The 21,251-nt window shown below is 37.0% G+C and overlaps 2 protein-coding genes across 3 annotated transcripts; one reads left to right on the top strand and one right to left on the bottom strand.

The window, feature by feature from the left end:
• Window positions 1-257: 257 nt before the first annotated feature.
• On the bottom strand, window positions 258-19,564 carry Rgk3 (Rad, Gem/Kir family member 3). 2 transcript variants are annotated; one of them, XM_081983426.1, is made up of 11 exons: window positions 19,423-19,564; window positions 19,235-19,367; window positions 19,150-19,172; window positions 18,712-19,093; window positions 18,364-18,606; window positions 15,904-15,924; window positions 8,926-9,153; window positions 4,858-4,943; window positions 1,073-1,259; window positions 871-1,021; window positions 258-811 (listed from the first exon to the last, which is right to left on the bottom strand). In XM_081983426.1, the coding sequence occupies exons 4-11, from the start codon at window positions 18,935-18,937 to the stop codon at window positions 697-699; spliced, it is 1,257 nt and encodes a 418-aa protein (XP_081839552.1). In that variant the 5' UTR covers window positions 18,938-19,093; window positions 19,150-19,172; window positions 19,235-19,367; window positions 19,423-19,564; the 3' UTR covers window positions 258-696. The 2 variants fall into 2 exon arrangements, with proteins under 2 accessions (XP_081839552.1, XP_081839553.1); XM_081983427.1 differs by lacking the exon at window positions 15,904-15,924 and having other exon boundaries at window positions 19,150-19,367.
• LOC145731581 (serine protease HTRA2, mitochondrial-like) lies at window positions 19,501-21,057 on the top strand. The gene is made up of 6 exons (XM_081983425.1): window positions 19,501-19,817; window positions 19,869-20,089; window positions 20,146-20,330; window positions 20,381-20,564; window positions 20,612-20,816; window positions 20,875-21,057. The coding sequence occupies exons 1-6, from the start codon at window positions 19,501-19,503 to the stop codon at window positions 21,029-21,031; spliced, it is 1,269 nt and encodes a 422-aa protein (XP_081839551.1). The 3' UTR covers window positions 21,032-21,057.
• Window positions 21,058-21,251: the final 194 nt, after the last annotated feature.

The raw sequence follows: 21,251 nt of genomic DNA, 5'->3' as shown, positions 1-21,251 counted from the left end.
TTGTGCTATTTCTGTGCTCCTGATACAAGATTCAAATTTTACAGAAAATCGGTTAATATGATCAGGAGAGCAGAAACGCAATGAGGTAAAATTTAGTTAATAATTCACCAATTACTAAAAATATTAAATTTACCTTGTGCTATTTCTGTGTTCCTGATACAAGATTCAAATTTTACAGAAAATCGGGTAATATGATCAGGAGAGTGGTTACTAATATTTGGTTAATTCGCCTATTGTCAAGAAAAAAAGCAACAACATTTTACTTTTAAATCATTTTATTTATACAACATATACAACATTTATTATTGTCGACGGCGGTAGGAGAACGTCCTAAGCTACGTCCCCCACATCCAGAGAAAAAGTTGTGTACAAAAGGTAAATAGTAAAACATTTAAAATACCTCCTTACAAATCTAAATAGTGTTTAAAGTCTACCGAAGATAATAACGATCAAAAATAGAAACTTACAATCTAACCTAAGTAACTACTAGACGTTTATATAATTCTGTAATAGTTACTCATATGTATAACATAATTAATATATATAGAAAAAGAGGAAGGACATGCGTGTGTTTAATTGTATGTGTATATAGAGTGGCAAAAAACCACGCTACGACCTTGAATTAAGAACCCTGTATACGGTTATTGGCCCATAAGAGAAATATTTGGCCCTCTGTGACTTTGATTGTGACGCTCTCTACAGTATGTGCAAATTTTCGCAATTTTTAAATTTCGAGTCTTCCTTGCCGAACAGCCACGTGAACATTTGTCGAGCCTTCATACTTGCTTTTATCACTCCTCGGCTTTTGTACCTGAGAGAAAATCATTTGATTGGTCCGTAGGAGGAGCTTAAGTCACGCCCACCACTTACCACTGTTGCTGTCGCGCGTGCTCGTCGTAATTGAGCATTTTCAGTCTAATTTGGGTCAGGATGCCCACTAGGAGCTCGTCCACGTTGTGGTTGATTCCCACGGATATTTCGATAAACTTGGAGCGGGTGGTGCACGCCAGACACTTTCCATCTAAACACGCCCATCAGTTAGTTCAAGTCACGCCCCTGTTGTACGTCTTACCTTGAGTTGATACCGCCCTACTCCGGGCCAAATCAATCTTATTGGCTACCAAAATGGCAGGCCTACCTCGCAGCAAATCAAAGTCGTGCAATCGATTCAGCTCGGCCTCCGCTTTCAAGAAACTAGCCTTATCAACCACGGAGTACAGAACCACAAAAGCATCGGGCGGGTTCGATCTGTCGATATCCTGAAGTCAAAGATTTAAACCGATAAATGGCAACGCAGCTTATTTATAAATACACTGAAAACGTCCTAATTTTCTTGTTTTTCGTGAAAAATTTTATTTTCCGACCAGTCGAAACATATTTAAGCCCACAACTGTGTGTGTGTGTGTGATTTTAATGGAGACAGGCTGTCTTTAGAGAACGACGACGTTTTTATGCGCGAAAAACAGCAGGACGCGGGCCAATTTCCAGTTACACGGTGTCCTAAATCGATCAGCGTGGCTACTTTAAGTATTCCGGCCGATTTTAACGGAATCGATCACACGCAATTAAGTCCAACACGTTGATAGACACGACACCTACAGAGACTATTACGAGTGATAATGACACTTTAAAATGCCGCTTTAAAAATTTAAAAATTCTTACTACTTTCTGAGATATCCAAAAAAAAAAAAACAGAAATTTTGGAAATTAGTTTTTTTTTACTAATTTTTTTGATAACTGAAAACCAAAGTCACTTTTCCTCCTCCACAACGTCATATCAAGTTTCAGTTCCGACGTTTCGGTTTTTACTTACCATCATCAACTTTAATTTGTCTTAGGGCTATTTTTTCTGATTACAGTTTATTGAAAATAACGAAAATTATGTTTTAATTAAGCGCTGAGAAACTACTTCACGTGACATCATTGACATTTTCAAACCAATGAGCATGTGACACTGTTTAGTGACGTCACGGAATCAATTGTTGATTGATGTTATTTTATCGCACTCTTCTGGGTCTTTTCTAATTTATTTGATGAGATATCTAAAATGAAAACAATGAAAACTGTCAATTTTTGTCTTTTTATAACGCAGCATTAATATGACATAAAAAGTCTCAGTTCTTGACAACCATCATCACATGATCATTATTTTGGAAATCACCGTAAAATCACGTGGGTAGTGTCATTTGACCGATAAATGGATTTTTAAGATTTTCAAGGCGTTCTTTGCAATAACATAATTTTCGTGATTTTTCGGAAATTCCAAGACTGAACCATAACATATGGTACATCACCGTAATCAGAAAAATAGACTCTATTCAAATATACAAAAATTCAATATGGCGCCCATAAGAAAAATGAAAGTTGATGATGGTAACTAAAAAACGAAACGTCGAATATCAAAAATGATAATGCCTCGTTGTAGAGGAGGAAAAGTGACAATGGTAAAGTGTCTTTTGTTTTCAATTATCAAATAAATTAGTAAAAAAGTAAAAAAGTAATTTCCAAAATTTCGGTTTTTTTCGGAAACCGAAACCATGGAGATAATTTAAGCAGGGTTGCCAAAGTTTGACTGAACTACTGGTACCATTGCAATTTCTGATTGAAAACGGTCGAGTGCATTGACTTTTGCCTATTTCCACGCAACACACGTAACACAGATCGGACGTAAATAGAGATTTCCAAAATGTTTGCGAAGAAGATCGTCGGCGGTACTAATTTTAGTACCACATAATGTCGCAAGTCAAGAAACTTTGGCCCCCCCCGATTGATCTTGTCCCAATTACGAGACTCGTTTGCTTCGTACAGCAGTAACAGAAATATAGAGTACCATCAATCATGTCACAATGTCTGCTGGAGCAAACATATAAACAAAATAGATAAATCACGGTAGTAGCAATCATTTGTTGCCACTTCCGATCAGTATTTGATTCGTGCGTTATGTTTATTCTCGATCGCCAAAAAGCTCGAAATAGCCTACTGACGCAACCTGTCAATGCAATGCAATAATTCATCGACGTATTATTAGAAATTTCGGTGCATTAGCGTGCAATTTGTGGCCCACTTTATTCGTCAGCTATTGCGGATGGCAAGTCTCCGATTAACCAAGCAAAAGAAATTTCAAGCAAGAAAACAAGTTATTAAAATAAACTAATACATATTAAATGGTTTAACTTTGAAAAATAAATACTAATTTACTACTAACTCTTTTTTGATACGTTTGGCAACGTTGTTAAGCGCTTAAAGCGTGTTTGGAGTGACGCTTAAAGCGCTTTCCGTGACATTTAACCGCGGGTCACTTGATTCCTGTCTCATTTAAGAACAACAAAAATACAAGTTAGGCACCCTCTGTGACGTCACAGAGGGTGCTTGTTCCGCCTCTAATATGCCGTTTTTCATTGGCAATTTTTACCAAACGTCATTTAATGGATCTACTATAAATTTACTTTATTTCAATGGTTTTTAATTGTTGGACGCAACCAACCATGCCTGTCAACACAACGGTAACGTGACATTCCTACTATATATGGTATACAAAGTGATCAAAAGACAATTTCAAGGGCTACAAATTGGTATATTGAACCACCCTGTAACTGTCAAAATAACAGAGTTATGAGCTGTCACAGTAAAAACTATTAAAATCAAACAACTCAGTTTTAATAGTAAATGACTCAGTTATTAGACGTTTTAGGTAAAAACGCTATACAGGGCGGTCAATAGATAATTTCAATGGCTACCAATTGGTATATTGAACCGCCCTATACTTGTCAAAATAACCGAATTATTGACAATACAATAGAGTAGTTTACAGAGTGATTCATTGAATTTTTAACATCCTTGTAACTTATTTAATTTTCATTTTATAAAAAAAAATACCAAATATGAATGAATATGTAGATATTTTTTGATTTTATTCCTAGATAATCCATCAGTATACAGGGTGTCCTAAATTTGAGCAACTAACCAAACTTTTATATTTTTATTAGATTTTTGGAATCTACGTCAAATTCTAGGCCTACTTGATGTAAAATGTTTGTATCGATATTCAATTGTTTTTGCTCTAGCAGCCTTACTTTGATCACCCTCCTTAAGAACAGAAATTCCTAATTTTGGCGAAATTTTGGTACACTTTTCCAGAAAATCGTCCATAACTCGTTTATTTAAAACGCCCTGTAAAAAACCAGCGTATAACAAAAGAAAGCTAATGAACCGGGCTATCACGTGACGTCGAGCGGGCACGGCTAAGTTGCCCTGTTTAGCCGCTAGAGGGTGTCAAATTTGACTTTCGTTTTTTGCAGTTTTTGCTAAATATCTCAGAAACGTTTCAGGTTAGAGGTCTGTAATTTTTACCACAAATGCACCTCTTATGGGACGCAACTTTTACTTTCTATACACTTTTTTGATACCATGCACCATTTGACCTTGAAAAATTAAAAACTAAAATTGTCAAGAATTTTCAAGGGTGATATACCTTCTAATTTTTTTCCGAAAATTTTTTTATTTCAAAATTGACCTTAACTTCTTAAATACCTTCAAATAAAAATCCAAAATCCAAAATGGTCTGGTTTGACCTTGAAAAATTAAAAACTAGAATTGTCAAGAAATTTCAACTGAAAATTTTCTATTTTTAAAATTAATCCCTCAACTAAGTTAATAGTACAAAAAAGGAAAAAAATTTTTTTTAATTTTCAGATTTTCCCATTTTTTCTGAAAATTACCGAACATTTTCTGGAAAAATGTAATTTTCCTGAAATTTTACATCAGTGAACCAAACCAGCACTTGTGGACTTACCATGACAGAAAAACGAATCGACGTTGCCGTACTGTGTATTTTCTCGGTAATGACACGAAACTCACCTTCGAATTTGATAAATTCTGGAAGGTCAGTTCGGATTCCTCTCCGTTGAGCATAATGGACACCGTTTGCGTTTTAATCATCATATCTGCAAAGAAAATCCAGATTTAAAAGCCACTCCGAGCGTGTCTGGACACTTAACACTCTCGGTGTATCATTCTAAAATTAGGTCGGTTTACAATAATCAATTTAAAGCTAAACATGTACGCGTACGTCACTGTAGAAAATCGGCAGGGGGGTGCGGTCCGAACCCAAACCGATCGGTGGGGGTTATTGGAATTTCCAGTGGTTTCAAAAAACTAATTGCTCTCGTAAAAAGTTGAGAGTTAGGAAACGCCACGGTTTGACGTCAAAAAACGACTTTAAATCACTTAAATAATATACAAAAGCGGCCATATTTATTATTCCTTCGTCTGATTTAGTGCGTACGTTTTGTGCCTTAACCCCTCTTTCTAAACAACATTTGGGTTTTATCTGTTTGTCTTCTGCATCGGAAGCCGACAACATTTATTGGCAATTTATCTATAAGCAAACACTTTCATTATCCACATTGCTGACATATTTACCGGCCGCGATCGAGTAGCGTAAGCCGGCGTTTACGTCACAATACTGACGAAATGGCCGTGACAACGGTTTTTAAATTTTTTGAAAAAAAACGAATTTTTTGTTTATTATACCAAAGTTTGACTGATGAAACTTTTAGCGCCCGCTTTGATTTGTTTGTACGACAAGCCGGAAAAACCGACGACGGTTCGATTTATTTTGCGATTCACTACGATGATTTACGGCCTGGTGAAAAACACGCCCAACGAATACGTTTACATCGTTAATTAGGCCAAAAATGTTAAAGTTTTTTAAAATGTACATACAAAAAGTGGGTTTTAAAACAATCAAGTCACCATAATTGTTTGATCAAGAAACATTTTTATGAACGTACAGGGTGTCCGGAAAAAAAATAGTTTACATGTCTGGAGCTCAATTTCTGAAGAAAGATTAATGGCAATTAAATTTAATATTTAAAAACCATACTTTGATATGTTGTTAACTTGCGACGCGTTTTTCGAATTTCGACCATTTTGAAAACTCGTTTTTGTTTATAAAAATATCGAAGTGATACATTTTTAAGGCACTTTTTTGATGTGATTCCAGTGGCGTGCTTAGTTTTTGGCTGCTATCTTCCGTTTCCACAATAATTGACATTTGCAAATATAACTTTTAAAAAATGTCTACTTTCAAACATTTTCACATATTCTAAGTATTTTCGCCTCAATTTTCACACACGTTAAAGTAACTAACGACTAAAATACTAATTTTTAAATTAATAGTAAAAAATAACTAAAAATAAAACAAAATAAAAAAAAAAAAATTTAACTCCAAAGCTAAAAACGCAGTAGTTTTAAGAATTCAAGTGTTGTCGTAGAAACAAGAAATAAACGTCACTTTTGACAGCTGATGTCAAAACCTGAGTCAAAGCCAACTTGAATAAAAATCAAAAACAATATCTTCGTTATTTTTAAGATTAACTGTATTAACTGTACCGGGTGACCCAATAAGACTGTTCCTATCTCATAATCTCATTTTCTCAATATTTCAGGTTAGGAACGAAAATTTGAAAAACGGTTTTCACTGGCCTATTTGTATGTTATTTGGCTACTTTTTCATAAAGAAAAAGTCATATCATTCCATTTGTTTTTTTATTTTTTTTGGAATTTGAGTCATGGTGTCATAAGTAGCCCCCTGGCGCAGAAAGATTCAACTATATTAACTATATTTTGGTTGATTCTTATTGCCCAAGAAATGCTCTTTTCAACAATACCGAATTTATGAAAATTGGTCAAACCGTTAAGAAGTTAAAGCAGGATATTGCAAAAACAATTGAACACCTCACGCCATCTTGGTTTTTGAAATAACAGAAATTTGTTTTTTACGAAAATGGTGGATAAATTGGTTCGCTTTAAAAATGAGAAAAAAAACTCTAGTTTATTGCGCAAAATTTATAGAAAATGCAATGTAAAAATTTAAGATGGCAGTTACGGCCTCTGGTGGTCATTTTTAGAACTTGAAAATATTTTCCAGCGATTCATCATAGCCGATTTACCTAAAAAAAAATTTTACCCCAAAATGATACGACGAACGGTTCCCGAGATATGGTCGAGGAACAGTCTTATTGGGTCACCCGGTATACTAGCATTGTAGTAAACGACATAAAATGGATATTTTATTAAAGTTATAGCCTGATGGCCAATGGAGGCAAGTTTGACAGTTAGGGCGTTAAGAAACACATTATTACTATTTCTTGCGTCACGTGACAACTGTCATAACCGTCAAAAATCACTCACCAGTAGACCTGAAAGTATAAAATGCCACATAGATGTGTTATTTTAAGGAACTTCATTGTCAGTGGCGTTTACAGCACCAAGAAGCCAAATTTGATAGTTTTGACGTTAAGTGACACTTTTACACTTTTCTTGGGTCACGTGACAGCTGTCATAACTGTCAAAACTCACTCATCAGTGACCTGAATGTATAAAATGTCAAATAGATGTGTTCTTTTGAGAAACTTCATTGTAAGTGGTGTTTACAGCACCAAGAAGACAAATTTGATAGTTTTGACGTTAAATAACACTTTTCTTGCGTCACGTGACAGTTGTTACAACTTTCGAAACCGATTCACCAATGACCTAAATCTCTAAAGTAAGAAACAGTTGCTAATTTGAGGAATTACACTGAAACTTGCGTTTAAAGTCCGATGGAGGCAAGTTTGACAGTTAGGACGTACCGATGACGAGGTAAATTTTTGAGAAAACGGAAGACGTTAGCAAAAAAGCAAGCACGCCACTGGAATCACATCAAAAAAGTGCCTTTAGAATGTTTTTATTTCACTTAAATATTTAGAGGAGTTTTCAAAATGGGCAAACCTTAAAAAGCGCCATCTAGCGCCGCAAACTGACGACGAAAACTGATAACGAAAAAGAGTGAAAAAACGCCAGTTTTTCTGACGCACAAATTTCAGTCAAACATATTTCTAATTCGTATAAAAAATCAAAATGGCGGTTTTTTTAATGCGTATTCATACACTAATACTTCAAACTGGCGGCGAAACAAGATGGTTGTCGTTTACTTGTTTAAGGCATAAAACGAACAGAAATCGTAATGAAACTGACAGGATTAATTGGATTGTCATGGGGCACGTGACGAAAGTATCATCGATCAAGACGGCGGCGCTTATTAACGGAATTCTCCCGTGTATTGTTCGATTCCTGGAGAGCGCTCCCGAAATTTGATTAACCGTCCCTGTTTGGTGGACGTGCCTGAAATACTGATTTAATATTTGCGTTTGTGATTGGTCAAAAAAAAGCTGCTTACTTGAAATTGAAGCAAAATGGTTTCTGCTGACAGACACTTGACGTATGTGTCACTGACTAAATATAGCATCGAGTGTGAACGATGTAAACGGGGTCAATATAGTGTATAGTGCAACTGATGCCTATTCTGACGCGTTCCGTTAGGCAAATTCCAAATATAAATGGTTACAAATGCTCGTTACTCGATAAGTAATTATTATCGGCTCGGGGCGTTTTGGCAGCAATAAGGTCGTAAAGTTTATCAGAAATTGCTTCGTAAGCCAAATCTAATTGTTTTCGCTTAGGATTACGGTTATCTGGAAAACGGGTCACGAGCCGCTGCAGCCAAAATGGCAAATGTTAGTGAAACAAGATGTCAGCCAAATTTAGTCGGAGATTTTGGAAAAAATAAACTATGACAATCCATTTTCAATTAAAGTTCTGTGAAAAAGGCATTCAAAATTTCCTGGCCGTGTAACGCGATTACACGAGCAGTGAACAATGAACTTTTGATTCAGTGTGTATGGGGCTCTCGGCCATTGTTAAATCGGGCGCATACTCCCAATGGGAATCAATTAAAATTCGGAGTGTACACGCCGAACCGTTTCTTCCGGTGTAAACGCATCCAAACTCGACGACAACTTAGCCTAGACAATTGAGCTAGTGTCTTTTGTTTTGACGTTATAAGAGAGCGCGTTTACTCCGCCCGCTTCCAACCAAACTTACCCTTTTGTCTTTCGTACGCATTGATGCACTCGGACGTCATGAATTGACTGATTAGGGCCGTTTTGCCGACGCCCTGGGCGCCCAAAAGGGCGACCGTATAGCTGGCTACTTCGGTCGGGTGGTCATCCATCACTGGCGAGGGTGTCTGCGTGCCGCCCATTTGGGGCGGACATAACGAATTGCTGCGAGAACGTCGTCTCCTGAACGAATCGCCCCTGTTCACAATACCTGAAAAATATAGTCAATTAAAGCAAAACTGAATCATCTTGACACCCTGTCAACATGGCCGTTGTTACAATAACCTTGTGGTCATTGTAAATGGATTTTCACTCAAAATCCAACTGAAGCAATCCTATTAAAGTTTGTTATTATATTTGCCAGCCAGCAAATTATCTAACCCGATGCAGGGAAACAGTTCAATTACACGAGCCCACGTACGTGGAAGTTTTAATGGATTTAAGTGGCAAAAAGGGAAGTAATAACGAATTTCAGACCAAATCCGGTTGGTTTCGGTATAACTAATTAAAGCGGGAAGAAGACAAGAAGGTGATTTTTCCAAATGACTTCCTGGGGGACCTTTGTCAGAGGAGGAAACGGGATCGATGGAAGCGACAGCTGGACTTGGAAATGGCACAGCAGGGATAATTGCCGATAATTTTCGGGAAACATAATCGAATGGGATTGTCGGTTTTGCGTGCGGGAATTGCGTTGATTTCGCTAAAAGGCCTATTAAACGAGTCATGACATTTAATTTTCACAAAATTCTGATTCTTGTATTTTTAATAGTTTCCGAGTTATTGACCATCAAACACATCAAATTTCAAAATGTCAATATCTCGGTTATTTTGGGGATCTCAAAATGCTTGAAGCCTCTCAATTTCCTCTTTCTTTTGGTATAATTGAAAATACTCTCAGTCAGTAAATGTACAGAGTGAGGCAAAAACTGTGACACCACACACTTTTTCTCATCCCCCGTATATTTACGATCTTGATGAGCCATGAAGTTTACTCTAGTAGTTTCCAAGTTATTCACTAAAAACGCTTTAACTGTTTTTCTCAACTTTCTTGTCAGTATAATCATCAGATACAGAGTGACCCAATTTAATACCAGGACCACATTAAGTCATTAATATAATTTTTCCCCGGCCTTAAAATTGCCAATTAAGCAAAATGGCTTCCCTTTCTCTTTACCCGGATAATTGAGGTTATTACGGTGAAAAAGTCCATTTTCCAGGTGCAACTTTCCTCTCTGCGATCACGCGCGACGTTATCTAGTTTTTGTTTTAAAAATCAGGAAAAATTGATTTTTCTCCGCTTTTGCCCCAAGTGGCTCTAAAACTTTACATACTTCTCGATTGCTTCATTATACAGGGTGGTCCAGTTTTAAATGTCAATAATTCAGCAATCCATAGCCAATTAAAAAATAAGTTGACATTCATTATGTCATTTTCCTGAAAAGTGCTTCCTAAGGAAAATACAGTCCTTCAAATTTCTGTTTAAAAAATCGTTTTTTTGTAATAACTGTCAGACCGTTGGAGCAATATTGATCAAATTTGGAACAAGCACTTTATTACACGTTATTACGGCCAAAGACCCAAAACTAACCCAACCTAACTTAAAAATTGTGTTGGAAACGGAAAATTCACTTAAGAAGTTTAAAAAATATTATTGTAGTCAGTTTTCATAGTTACCAGACAAACTAAAAGACTTTAGTTTTCAAAATTGAATTAGAAAAGATAAAAATTGTGTTTGTAACCAGTTTTCATGCAAATCGAGAGACTTTAATACTAAAAATTGACTTGTAGACATAAAAACTACTTTTTCAAGAATTTGTTACTACAAATTCATACATTTAAACCTTAAAAATTGACTTGAACCCCAAAATATGACTGAATTAATGAAAAGTGACATTAGAAGCTTAAAATTTGCATTTGAAGTAAGTTTTCATAATTTGAAGACAAATTTCAATATTTTAGTCTTGAAAATAGTCTTAGAGGCAGGACATTGACATTAGATTCATGAAAATTGTCTTGAAAACGAACTTTTCGTGTTTTTTACTTTGTTTTTCATTTTCTTCGAATTCTGGATTATTTTTGGTGCTTCAAAACTGCTTTCAACTTGGAAAATCGAGTTTTAAGACTATCTTCACCAAGTTATTGACATAGCAAACTTAAAAAACAATTTTTACATTCTTCATAGACTTAAAATGGTATTTGAAGCTTTGTCACTATTAAATCGACTTCTAGACACCTCAGTGCTAAAAATTCGGGTATTTCTTAATAAACTAGACTGTTTTTAGTGTTTTAAGGCTGTTTTCAGTGCCTCAAATCGAGTTTCAAGACTATCTTTACAAATTTTTTGACTTATCAAGCCTAAAAGCCAGTGTGTCCACTGACCATAGTCTTGAAAATGTTATTTCAAGCTTCTTCACTATTAAATTGACTTCTACACTCATAGGTGTAATAAATTGTAGCATCTCTAAGAAATTCAGACTGTTTTTAGTGCTTTTTAAGACTGAAAAATCGAGTTTAAGACTATTTCCAAAAATCAAGTTTCTTCAGTAATAAAAGTAAAAATTTTTTGGTACCAAATGCTACAATAATAGTCTTGAGAACTAATTTTTAGAAATAAAATAGTCTGAAAATTTAATTTACTTCTAGACTTGTTGTCCAGTCCAGAAAATTGAGTTGTACACCAATTAAAGTCTTGAAAATATACTTTTGGACTCTCTGTAGTCCTAGTAAAGTCAGTTCTAGCATTAAAAGTCAACTTTTATATTATTTTTAGTAGTAAAAAATGAGTTTCATGCACAATACAATCTTTGTCTTGATTTCCGGACTTTTTTTAGTTCTTGAATGCCAGTTTCAGACACTCAACCAGGATGGCAGTCTGAGAAAGCGAATCATAAGACCATTCCTAGTAGTAAAAAAGTTTTTAGACTATTCAGTACAAATTTGGACTTTCACAAGTCTTGAATGTTCAGTTTTAAACTATAAAACGATTTTTTAAATTGAAATTTGGAGGACTGTATCTTCCTTAGGAAACGTTTTTCAGAAAAATGAGCAAGTTAACTTATTTTTTGATTGGCTATCAAATGGTGAATTATTGACACTTAAAACTGGACCACCCTGTATAAAGCTGGTTTTACTCTATTCATGGCTTATATGGAAATCAACATTGCTCGTTCGTTTGCTAAATTATGGATGGCAAGTGTTTACATTTACGCTATGTAAATCCGGTCGCTTGAATTGCTCACCGTGGGACGAGGATTCTATTAAAACCTACTATGTAAATCGAGTCAAATAACAAGAAAAAAATTAGTACTGTGATTAAAAAGCCCACCAGTATGACGTAATAAGCCTTTGACGTGTACCAGTTGTAAACCTAGCTCTACAACAAACCTAACCAAAAATTGGAACGTCAAAATTATGACATCCAATAGCAACGCTAAGTGTAAGCAGTCAAGCAGTATCGAAGCACGTGATTGGTCAAAAATAACAACTATTTTTTGACCTACTACGGAGTGATTTAAAATCCAAGTTTTTGAGCTAAAACATCGATATCTCATAAATGAGCAAAATTAGTTCCAGAACACTTTTGAGGCAAACTTATTCAATTTCACATTATCGTTCTGCACGTCCCCGGTGGCAAAATTAATAAAGTTTCGACAGCGTCTTGACGCTTTCGAAAGTTCGGTTGCAACCGAACTAAACTATAAGGAAACTCGATTAAGTTCGAACAGATTTCTCGATTAAAAACCGCACAACTTTCTACGTTTCGTCCACTAATCGGTCAGTTATTGACCTCACTGTCATCGCAAAGGCATTCGACAATCGAATCGATTGCAAAGCGCGTCGACAAATTTAGATTTCGGCATAACTCGAACACACGTGTACTTTTTTCTAATTTAGAATTATTATTTCCTTCAGGAGGAAAGTCAGGTCACGTGTCCGAATTAGGGAAGAAGCACGTGACTTCTTTCTAGAATAGGACACAATTTTATGGTTAGGACTTCACAATTTTTGACACAAAATTAGGCACTCCAATGAAATGTCAAAAACAGCTGATTGAAACTTTTGGAAAAAGTGTTTTTTTAAAATTAGCGATTTTCTAAAGACTTTCAGTTGATATTTCATAAAATCCCTACCAAATGCTCAAGAAAGTGTATTTTAATGGCAGTGTTTGAGCTTTCAAAAGTTTCAATCAGCTGTTTTTGACATTTCATTGGATTGCCTAGTAAAATTCACAATTCAGTGACAATCCACTACTAATTATCCACGAAATAAAGGAAAAACGTCATATAGCAGCGATCTCCAAAATGAAACTAAGGATAGCATATCCTGTGTTAGTTCTTCCAAAAATGACATATCACGTAAACAGCTGATTTGCTGGAGTGCCTAATTGTTTGTCTTATTTTAGTTTTTCTACTTTCAATTCGTCTTCTTGTCGCCCTTGCACTTTGCCAACAATGTCCATTTTTACATCCGTGACGTCATTCTAATATACTTTGATTTTCAGTATAGGTTATGTTCCTCTAATCAAAATATTTCTAGAGTACAGTTTTTGAATCACCCTTGTACACTCTTGTTTGCTTCTCTCTTACTCCAACCTTAACAAACTCAAAGTTCCTGTTTGCCGTTTAATTATTACTAAAACCACTCGACTTCGTCCTCAATTAGCCCGACAATGTACGAAGTCAGGTCGAAAAGTTGTCGTCACAATTTATATTCCATCAAAACTATCCTAATTTGAGGCTTTATTGTAAATGGGACTGGTTAAGCTGTTTTGAGTTTGGATAATTTCGAACAAACTACTAGACTGACTAACTAGCTGGATTTACACCGAAAACTTCCCTTTATCAAGGAAGTTGAGCGCCATTTTACTTTAAAAAAAGTTGTAATCTCCGGTTAGCGGCTTAATAAACCCATTAATAAGTTTACCTGCAAAGCTGGGCTGAAGAATGAAGTTTTAACGGGTCTTAAAGGAAACTTTTTATTACATTTAGGTGTAATAAAACGAGACTAACTTTATGCGGGGTAAACGTAGCCATTTCCCTCAAGGGCAGGAGCCGGTTTTATTGTTTTTTTTTTTATTTCAATGCCCTCCTAAAAGGCTCTAAAACTCAATAGAGCAAAAACGGCCCTCTAAATTTTTATTTACAATATTTGGATCTGCCACGAAAATTTGTTTGTGATGTAAACGTTTTGGATTTTTAACAAATGACGTAAGTCAAAATTAAGTTATGACATTAGTGACAGATGTCACGTGGTTTTAAAGGATAATTTAGCTAGGCAGTCACGTGACCATAGTCAAAAATCATAAATCTCAAAAACACTCTTTTAATCGAATACTGCCAGAAAACATCTTTAAATCCTGATTTTTGCAACTGTAGAGCATGGTTTGACAGTTTTGACGTTAGTGACAGTTGTCACGTGATTGTAAAACACTATTCAGTTAGACGGTGACATGACAATTTTCAAAATAACTGTCATAAATCTCAGAAACACGTTTTATATCAAATGCTGCAAGAAAACGTTTCTAAATCCTGATTTTTGCAATTTATGAGCATGGTTTGACAGTTTTGACGTGAGTGACAGTTGTCACGTGATTGTAGAACACTATTTAGCTAGACTGTCACGTGATAATTATCAAAATAACTGTCATAAATCTCAGAAACACGTTTTATATCTAATACTGCAAGAAAACGTTTCCAAACCCTGATTTTTGCAACTTTTGAACATGGTTTGGTAGTTTTGATGTTAGCGCCAGTTTTGACGTTAGTGACAGTTGTCACGTGATTGTAGAACACTATTTAACTAAACAGTCACGTGACAATTGGCAAAATAACTGTCATAATTCTCAAAAACACGTTTTATATCAAATACTCCAAGAAATCGTTTTTAAAATCCTGATTTTTGCAACTGTAGAGCATGGTTTGGCAGTTTTGACGTTAGTGACAGTTGTCACGTGATTGTAGAACACTATTTAGCTAGACTGTCACGTGATAATTATCAAAAAAACTGTCATAAATCTCAGAAACACGTTTTATATCATATATATACATTATATATACTCCAAGAAATCGTTTTTAAATCCTGATTTTTGCAACTTTTGAGCATGGTTTGACAGTTTTTGCGTTAATGACAGTTGTCACGTGATTTCAGAAGACTATTTAGCTAGACTATGAAGTGACAATTGTCAAATTAACTGTTAAATCTCAGAAAATCGTCTTGTTTCGAAAACTGTGTTAAAACGTAATTCTTGCAAATTCTAGTAAAATTTTGACAATATATTAAATTTCCTATTCAATAAATTGAAACAAAACCACATAATGGCAATAACGTAATTAAAAACGGTAGAATATACAAAAAACAGGAGAACGATAGAAATACTACAAAAACTGGTAGATATGCCGTGTTAACGGTAGACCTGGCAACATTGGGTTGGTGATTATGGTGATTGGTAAAAAAAAGCAGCCAGCTCACAAATTACTACCCACTGTGCTGGGATTTACGCACATGTTAAAATGAACAACAAAATGACAACTGACAGTTAACATTTAAAGTGTCATTCTGTCAAGTCCACAGGTGCAGCATTTGCGTAAATCCCAGCACAGTGGGTGGTAGTTTGTGATTGGTCAAAAACCAATCGCAAGTTAAGAACAGTGTGGTGTGAATTAGGCAAACACCACTGTACAAGTGGGAGATTTTCAAGTAATCAATCACTTGAAATAGGACAGAAAGTCGAAAATTGCCTTCGAGGAAAGCGACGTGTGCGTCCAATTTAAACGACTTCCTAGTAATTCTAATTCGATGCACAAAACGTACTCTTAAAGTTAGAACACATCGGACAAGGGTAAAACAGCTTCATTTATAATTCAACTAGCCACTCGAAAACGTTGTATTTGGAAAAGCTTTCAAGCCGGACAGAACAAAAAAAAACAAAAAATACACGCACACTCAATTCGCGAAAACTTACCGCTTTGTTTCGAGAATATTCCTACAAAGAAAAAACAGTTTAAATTATTTGACAATTATAGGTTTTGATGGGGCTCTGCCCCTCTGACCAATCAATGAAGCTGTGCAACGCCGACAGGGCGTGACCACAGCCCACTGACCAATTACCACGCCCCCTCTACACGTACCCGCCCTCTAGTATTGGTTACTTAAATTATGACTCATTCGGATATTATTTTTATCAAAAGTAAAGAGCGTCTCCAGTTCATAACTTTCATATTTATTACGAGACGTGGATAAACATTAAGATCTTATTTGAACTGGCTTTAATTTTTCACGTTTCACGAATTTGAAGTAAAATATGCGGAAAAGCGCTTCGGAATAGGAAAAAACAAGCAACTAATTAAAACGGCGACAAATTGCGTTTCCATGCAGCCCGAGAAAATTAGTTCAGAGGCTTCCTCAAAATAGCAACAGCGCCTTCCGAACAAGTACAAAAAAAGCCCAAATCTACATAACTGAATCGTTTTAAAGGATATTTACTACGCGACTCTCAAAATAGCTCGGGCAAATCCTGATTGTTCAAGGAAACCTCGATTTTTTGTATAAATGTCAAGGTAAAACGTTTGGTTCGTTCCCAAATACACGATTGCGGGAAAATTGGGTCGACAACAATGTCAAACATTTGATTCAACATAAAAAGGAAAGAACGTTGACCAGCAATTAAAATAGTGAAGGATGGTCTAGGCATGGCCACGCCTACTGACCAATCACACGCAACTAGACTAGAAAAGAGACACGCCCCCGAAAGTATCTATCCATTTTGACAACTAGTTTTCTTCTACAAATTAATTAAAAATGTACTTTATTAGTTACTTTAGAGGACTATTTAACCACTTACAGAGTATCCCAATTTCGACTAAAAGCGTGGGGAACTCGGACGCTCATACTCACAAAACTGATGGAGCAAAGTATACTAAAAGTATTTCTTTGCCTCCCAAGATGGATGGTATAGACTATACTAATGACAGTCACGTTTGACTGAAAACCGGGAATACACTATACGTCCAAGTTCTGTGGAACAGATTATACAGGTGTGGTAAATCCAAAACCGACCATAGGAAAACCGCGTAACGGACAGAGAAACGTACATTATTGCATGCGCGGGACTAAGACAGAAAACGAAAAAGATATCAAGTAGGCCATATTTTCAGCGCGTTGTTGCCAAACGCCAAGTATCACTCAAATACCGTCGACAAAATAACTTGGCGCTTGGCAACAGCGCGCTGAAAATATGGCCTACTTGATATTTTTTTCGTTTTCTGTCTTTGTCCCGCGCATGCAATAATGTACGTTTCTCTGTCCGTTACGCGGTTTTCCTATGGTCGGTTTTGGATTTACCGCACCTGTATATTAAGGCAAAGAATTTTCTCAGAAATGCCTTACTTTTATGCTACTAAACCTTAAAATAGTAATCAAACGTCTAAAAAGACAATTTTTTTTCGAAAAGTCAATATTAACGTCACAAAAAGATCCAAAATATCCTGAATAAACTATACTAATTTAAATCTGTCAAAATTGACGTAGAATGTAATGTCTTTAACGTCATTAAATGTAAATTGGCTTTAGATTGTAATTGCTGTCAAATTATTCAAAATTAACATTGGCTGCATTCGTTTTAAGCTCCATGGAGCCAGCAGAGCGTTTTTGACGTCACGATGACGTAATTTAGCAAAACCATAGTTTGACCACCTATCAAATTACGTCATTGTGACGTCAAAAAAGCTCTGCTCGCTCCATGGTGCGTGAAAACGAATGCGGCCATTATAGAATGAAATGTCTGGCTAAAACCGTCAAAGTTGACCTTACAACGTTTCTTCCGACTTAAATCGTTAAAAACTTTCATCAGACTGTACTTTAGGCCTTAAAAGTGTCAAATTTGACATAAAAATGTAATTAATTTGTGACATTTTTGTACTGACATTTTATCCAATCACAATTAAGTGGTGTCACATGATTAATTTTTGAACAGTGGCGTCACTAGTAGTTTACATTAGGTAAACAAACACTGGAAAATAGTAAAAAAGTGCTATTTTTGCATCAGAAAAAATAAACGGACAATGGATGAGTTTCATCTAGTGTGCGAAGCCGTTAGGCCACCGTCGAAAAAATAAACCGTCGGTTAAATTTATCGACCGGGTGTTTACGTCGTTAAACTCGATTTGCGATGTGGTTTCAAGAGAAAGTCCACCTCTAGTTGTACTTGGTAGTTTTGAGTGCAAGAAGCAAAACGTTTCAGTTCCTAGACCATCCTCAATCAAATTTTTATAACGTGACAACTGTTTACAACTGTCGACCCAATTAAACGGTAAAAATAGAACGTCGTTCGCGTACAACTAAAAATCGCCGTGGTAAACAAAACCGATCGTCGTTTTGTTTTGTTATATCATCCACAAATAAATAATCTAGAGCGTGACTTTACCTTTTGAGGTAAAACTGAAACTCCTCAATCTGTAGCTGTCCTCGTCCTCCTCACCTTCGGTGTTGCTGTGACTGGCGGTGGTTTTCTTGGTTTCGGGGACGTCCAAAAACGCTGTGGATTTTCGTTGATAGACCGATGTTCCTCTCCTTTGAGAACCTTTCCTCCTTATATTGGGAGAAACGTCGGGGGTGGAGTCTTCTGTCAGCTTTGGTTCGCTGTTTGACTGTGATTTGTCCGTTTGAGCTACAAAGCAAACAAAACAGTCACAACATTGTTATGTGTATTACTAATAGAGAAAAGTATAGTTTTGTGGTATCTTAGTACTAAAAATTAAAGCAAAATTTGTACCTTGGGCAGCCGTTCTGTTTCTTACACTTCTGCGATTGGTCAGACGGGCGCTCTGGGAACGAGCGGCGGGCCTGCGTCTTCTTTGCACGGTGGGCGTATCATCGGTCGCCCCCGGGGGCGGCGGTCCCGCCGGTATCGCCTCCATGCTGGAACTGGCACCGGTGGCGCAAATCGAGGCCGATCGGCCTTTTGAGCGCGGAACGCGTTGCGGTCTGTCGTCCGTCATGACGGAAACTGACTGGTTTGTGTAAGCGAGCGTCTCGACGCCGACGTCCCTGCCGGGAGACGACGCCGTCGGTGTTGCCGCTTAATTGTTGCTTTATCCCACGCTACTGTTTAGGTTTGTTGATTGTTTGTGACCGTCAACTCTGTTATTTACAGACTTAAAAATGAAGGAGTAATTTAACCTAGTAAACAAGTTTGTTAAGAACATTTTACCTTCAGTGTGATCCCTCAGATTTCTGATCGGTCAAGAAAAGCAACAAAACTACAAACTGTACCAGAATTTTTTATATGGACTCACCCATCTTCTTCCATAAAAAACCGGCAACACCGCACCAAAAATACTACAATACACTTATTCCAGGATGCAACCGACATTCACCTCTTCGGCGTGCAGTTTTAAAATAGCGCAGAGGCGCGGGCCGTTCCACTTACTAAAACCAGAACTGACAAATAAACAAAATATGGCGTGCAACACACTGAACATACCCTTTCAGTTTTTTAAGGTTGTCAAACTTGACAACCCTTCCGGGCCCTATCCCTCAAAATTTCCAGTGTACCCCCGAAATGGCGGTTAACGTCTTCAAACTGCCGCCAGGTCATCTGAGCAAAAACCTCCCTAAAGCCCTGAGCTCCAGGTCGTATGCCAGTCAAGACAAACCGGGAAAAGACCGTCCATCGAGCCCTTCGTCCGCAACGTTGAATAGAGTGAACATTTTGGGGACGTTGGGAATTGCTTCAGCACTTCTAGCCTCCTATCTTATTGTAAGGCGCAGCCATGGAAAGAAGAACGAAGATTTGAAGTTGTTAGTGCCTGCCACGCCCACCAGACTCCCTGAACTGGGTTTGTTGGTAAAAGGTGACCCGAAGGAGGAGCACTTAAGGTGGGCAGAGCCCACTAATCAGGATGGGGCTTTAATAAGTGGGTGTTTTAGGGAACAATACAATTTCATCAGAAAAGTAGTCAACGACTGTGCAGGAGCGGTTTTTTACCTCGAGTTACGTGACCCGAACATTAAAGACCCCGAGACTGGACAGGCAATGGTCACCTCTAACGGATCAGGCTTTGTGATCAGTGAGGACGGTTGGGCTCTCACCAATGCGCATGTCGTCCTCAACAAGCCTCAGAGCACCATCACAGCAATTATGCGCGATGGTACTTTACACTCAACCTTTCAATCAAAACTCAGAAACCCTGTCTTTCCTTTGTAGGAACAAGTTACAACGTTAAAGTAGAGGATGCTGACATGAACATCGACTTAGCATTGCTGAAATTGGAAACCGGAGAGAAACTCTCCAGTCTGCAGTTTGGTGAAGCTGGAGATACGGCAGTGGGAGAGTGGGTGGTGGCACTTGGAAGTCCTCTGTCGCTCAGCAACTCAGTAACCGTAGGAATTGTAAGTTTACTGTCTCAGAATGAACTCACATAATTGCAAAACTAATTCAGATCAGCAGTGTGGACAGACCAGCCGAAGAATTGGGTCTGAAAAACTACTCAATGACTTATATACAAACAGACGCCAGCATTACCTTTGGTAATTCCGGAGGTCCTTTGGTTAACCTTGATGGTAATGTAATTGGAATCAACAATTTGAGATTAACCTCTGGAATTTCCTTTGCCATACCTGCAGGTGAGTTTATTTTTACGTTGCATACTTATTGCACACAACACTTCTAGAATACGCCAAGAAATTCCTGGAAAACTCAAAATTCCGTCTACAAAAACAACCGAAAAACAACTCCAAAGCCCTCTACGGTCTGACTACCATTTCAGTCACCCCCGAACTGCTAACAGATTTGGGCAAAGAGAATCCCAACATTTTCAGAGGTGTCACTCAAGGCCTGTTGGTGTGGAAAGTGATACCAGGCACACCAGCGCATGAGTGAGTCAGAACGGTTGATGATGCCCAGTGTAGTTTGAATTTTTTTTTTTTTGTACAGATGCGGTCTGGAAGCTGGTGACGTTATTACCCACGTGAACGGAATACCAGTGCAGAAACCAGCCGAATTGTACAATTTCAGTTCGTCTCGCAACGCACTGGAAATTGGGGTGGTTAATAAGGGTCGAACCAAAACTGTAATCCTTAAGATGACGTAAATAGTTAAATATATCTGTCCAACATATTGAATTTCGTTTCAAAACGTTCATCAAGAGCACAATTACTGCCCAGATTCTGTCAAATCAGATTATGCTCTCATCGACCTGCATTTTCCCACATATTTGAGCTAGTTCCAGTCATCATTATCTAATCACTTCATTTGGTACATATACACTAATACTTGCATTCAAACTTATTTGTTGGGTTATCTCAGATAAG

The sequence above is a fragment of the Ips typographus genome, linkage group LG7, assembly GCF_016097725.1.
Source record: "Ips typographus isolate SLU linkage group LG7, UJ_Ityp_2.0, whole genome shotgun sequence".
NCBI lineage: Eukaryota > Metazoa > Arthropoda > Insecta > Coleoptera > Curculionidae > Ips > Ips typographus.
Note: the sequence above shows the minus strand (reverse complement) of the source record. Positions and strands in the feature narration are given on the sequence as shown.

Excerpts from the sequence above, each read along its gene's own strand:
- Rgk3 (XM_081983426.1), bottom strand. The coding sequence starts at position 18,937 with ATGACGGACGACAGACCGCAACGCGTTCCGCGCTCAAAAGGCCGATCG. Across the intron at positions 18,607-18,711 it reads AAACAGAACGGCTGCCCAAG|CTCAAACGGACAAATCACAG; the intron begins GTACAAATTTTG and ends TTTGCTTTGTAG. Across the intron at positions 1,260-4,857 it reads AGAATTTATCAAATTCGAAG|GATATCGACAGATCGAACCC; the intron begins GTGAGTTTCGTG and ends CTTTGACTTCAG.
- LOC145731581 (XM_081983425.1), top strand. The coding sequence starts at position 19,501 with ATGGCGGTTAACGTCTTCAAACTGCCGCCAGGTCATCTGAGCAAAAAC. Across the intron at positions 19,818-19,868 it reads CCGAAGGAGGAGCACTTAAG|GGAACAATACAATTTCATCA; the intron begins GTGGGCAGAGCC and ends TGGGTGTTTTAG. Across the intron at positions 20,090-20,145 it reads CACAGCAATTATGCGCGATG|GAACAAGTTACAACGTTAAA; the intron begins GTACTTTACACT and ends TTTCCTTTGTAG.